The sequence below is a fragment of the Rhincodon typus genome, chromosome 41 (assembly GCF_021869965.1).
Source record: "Rhincodon typus isolate 14 chromosome 41, sRhiTyp1.1, whole genome shotgun sequence".
NCBI lineage: Eukaryota > Metazoa > Chordata > Chondrichthyes > Orectolobiformes > Rhincodontidae > Rhincodon > Rhincodon typus.
Window position 1 is genome coordinate 1,134,315 of NC_063372.1, and position 3,050 is coordinate 1,137,364.

At 44.9% G+C, this 3,050-nt stretch overlaps 1 protein-coding gene across 1 annotated transcript in view; it reads left to right on the forward strand.

Annotated features, from left to right (window-relative positions):
• LOC109925934 (nck-associated protein 1-like) overlaps positions 1–3,050 on the forward strand; it is a 63,378-nt gene that overhangs the window by 10,054 nt on the left and 50,274 nt on the right. Inside the window, exon 4 of the mRNA XM_048618993.1 lies at positions 1,635–1,691. Coding sequence (XP_048474950.1) covers positions 1,635–1,691 — 57 coding nt within the window. The remainder of the gene's footprint in view (positions 1–1,634; positions 1,692–3,050) is intronic.

The window sequence follows — 3,050 nt, forward strand, 5'->3', positions numbered from 1 at the left end:
GTTGGAGTCATACCTGACACATAGGAAGATGGTCGTGGTTGTTGGAGGTCAATCATCTCAGCTCCAGGACACCTCTGCAGGAGTTTCTCAGGGTAGTGTCCTAGGCCCAGCCATCTTCAGCTGCTTCATCAATGACCTTCCCTCTGTCGTAAGGTCAGAAGTGGGGATGGTCGCCGATGACTGCACAATGTTCAGCACCATTCGCGACTCCTCAGGTACTGAAGCAGTCCGTGTTCACATGCAACAAGATCTGGACAATATCCAGGCTTGGGCTGACAAGTAGCAAGTGACATTTGCCCCACAAAAATGTGACAATGGCTATCTCCAACAAGAGAAAAACTGACAATCAATGGTGTCACCATCACCGAATCCCCCACTATCAACATGCTGGGGGGTTATTATTGACCAGAAACTCAACTGGACTCACCACATTAACACAATGGTTACAAGAGCAGGTCAGAAGCTAGGAATCCTGCAGGGAGTAACTCACCTCCTGACTCCCCAAAGCCTGTCCACCATCCACAAGGCACAAGCCAGGAGCGTGATGGAATACTCTCCACTTGCCTGGATAGACAGAGAGTAAAGTATCTGAAATAAATAGGGGGGGGGGGGAGGTGGATAGAAGATGGATAGAGGCTGCAAAATGATATGGATGGGTTACGTGAGGGGGCAACAAGGTGGCAGATTGAGTACAATGTGGGCAAGTTTCCCGACTGGGCACCCATGACATGTTGCCTGTCAGTTGGGCAGTTGGGCAGTTTTTTTTCAGTTGGGCAGCTCCAACTTTCCCAATCCAGCAATGGCGTTTTATCCAGAAATCACACCACAGGCAGTGTGACAATCTTTGGTCCCATTGTTAAAAATTCAAGAGCAACTCACCAATCAGCATTTTCTCCCTTGAGCTAACATGTGTTTGTGGACTTCACAAGCTTCAAAATCTCCCCTCCCCCTATCGCATCCCAAAACCAGCCCAGCTCGTCCCTGCCTCCCTAACCTGTCCTTCCTGCCACCTATCCCCTCCTCCCACCTCAAGCCACACCCCCATCTCCTACCGACCAACCTCATCCCGCCCCCTTGAACTGTCCGTCCTCCCTGGACTGACCTATCCCCTTCCTAATTCCCCACCTACACTCACCTTTACTGGCTCCATCCCCGCCTCTTTGAACTGTCTGTCTCCTCTCCACCCATCTGCTCCTCTATCCATCTTCTATCCACCTCCCCCCTCTCCCTATTTATTTCAGAATCCCCTTCCCCTCCCCCATTTCTGAAGAAGGGTCCAGACCCTTCACGTCAGCTTTCCTGCTCCTCTGATGCTGCTTGGCCTGCTGTGTTCATCCAGCTCTACACCTTGTTGTCTCATGAGTTTGAGCTTTCTGCACCAGCTCTCTGCCTGATGTTAGCTCTCTGTCTGAGCTCCTGGAGCTCCTTCCAGATGCTCTAGTCTTTTTAAAGTAAGAAGGGAAGCCATGAAAGGTGTTACATAAATGCAAGTCTTTCTCACTCAATGCTGTACAGCTCTGCTTACGGACCAGTAATAGCAGGCTGCTGAATGACTCTTTATCTGGCTTTCTCCTCTTGTTAAACCTGGCCTTTAATTCATTTATACTGAAGGTTTTCCTGCTTGTGTTTTACAGGAGTATGTGAACGAGTTACTGAGTTCAATGGATAGCTATCAAATGTACATGGATATAGTAAGTACTTTCTACAGGTTTGGATACGTAAAACAGAAAACAAAGATGATCCCTGGTAAAGGCTAACGCTTCACAGTGGCAATCAGCGAATTATTGACTAATTGTTGTCATATGTACCGAGATACAGTGAAACTTGGTGTTTTGCATGCTCTACAGGCAGATCATAGCAGAACAGAGTGTAGAATGTAGTGTTACAGCCGCAAACAAGGTGCAGAGAGAGAGAGAGATCAACATTAATATTTGAGAGGCCACTTCAAAAGTCTGATAACAGTGGGGAAGAAGTTATTCTTGAATCTTGGGAAATAGGATTGTTGCTGGAAAATGTGGTTATGACCTGATTTGGGGGATGGGGGAGATAGACAACACTGAGGAGGAGTGCGATAAATTACAAGACTGCATCTGTAGACCTGCAGAAAGAGCAGGTAATTGCCGAATGAATTTCAACACAGTCAGGAGGAATTCCAGTTCAGGAAAATAAGGTGGCCTCATATTGTGTAGAAAATGAGAATCTGAACGGACAAATGAAACGACTCAAATAAAGAAAACCAAGTATTAGCATTCTATTCCAGAAATCTTGTTGGTGAAAATTAGAAGTGGAGAATTTTTTTTTTGCACTTTTTAAATATATTTATTTGCAAAGATGCATGTTACAAACATGTAACTCCTAACCGAACAACCACAGTTTTAGCCTGTGTATATTAACAGGATGAATGAGCGCCACTCACTCGTGATTAGACACGATTAATAGACGATGAATAACTTTGCTTCTTCTCTGGAAGTTAATCAGGGTCCTAATGTCCCCATCACATCCTTAAATTAAAGAGACAATCACACAACATTACAATCCTATAAACTTCATATTTAGAACTGCAGCCAAATAAATTCTGTCTTTGGTCCCACAATAAAATCCACTCTTTTCAGCCCTGCAATATTTTCATTAAATCTAAACTGCTACCTCTTCTCATTCAATCTTAAAAGGCTGCTGAAGTTATCCTACTTACCCTCAGTGTTTGGCAGCTAAATTACTTTATAAGGTCAATTCCATCACGGAAGAAGGCCCTTTGATCCATTCAGACTAGCTTGGCCTTTACAGCTCCTTCTACTTTCATTCTAACCCAGGCAGTGTTGTAGAAAGAAGCAGCCCTGTTGTGCCCATGTGGCATTGAAGTGTTGGGGAAGATAAAAGCAGGGTTACTCCATGTCAGCCACCTTTCCTCCTTTCCAATCACCTCTATAACTTCGAGACTAAGTACTGCAACCTTCAGGCAATGCACACTGCACTATTCTAGTGAGCATCTCCAGAATCTCACTATTCTAAATAGTCCCATTCAACATGCTGGAAATTCTTGCTCATGTTCT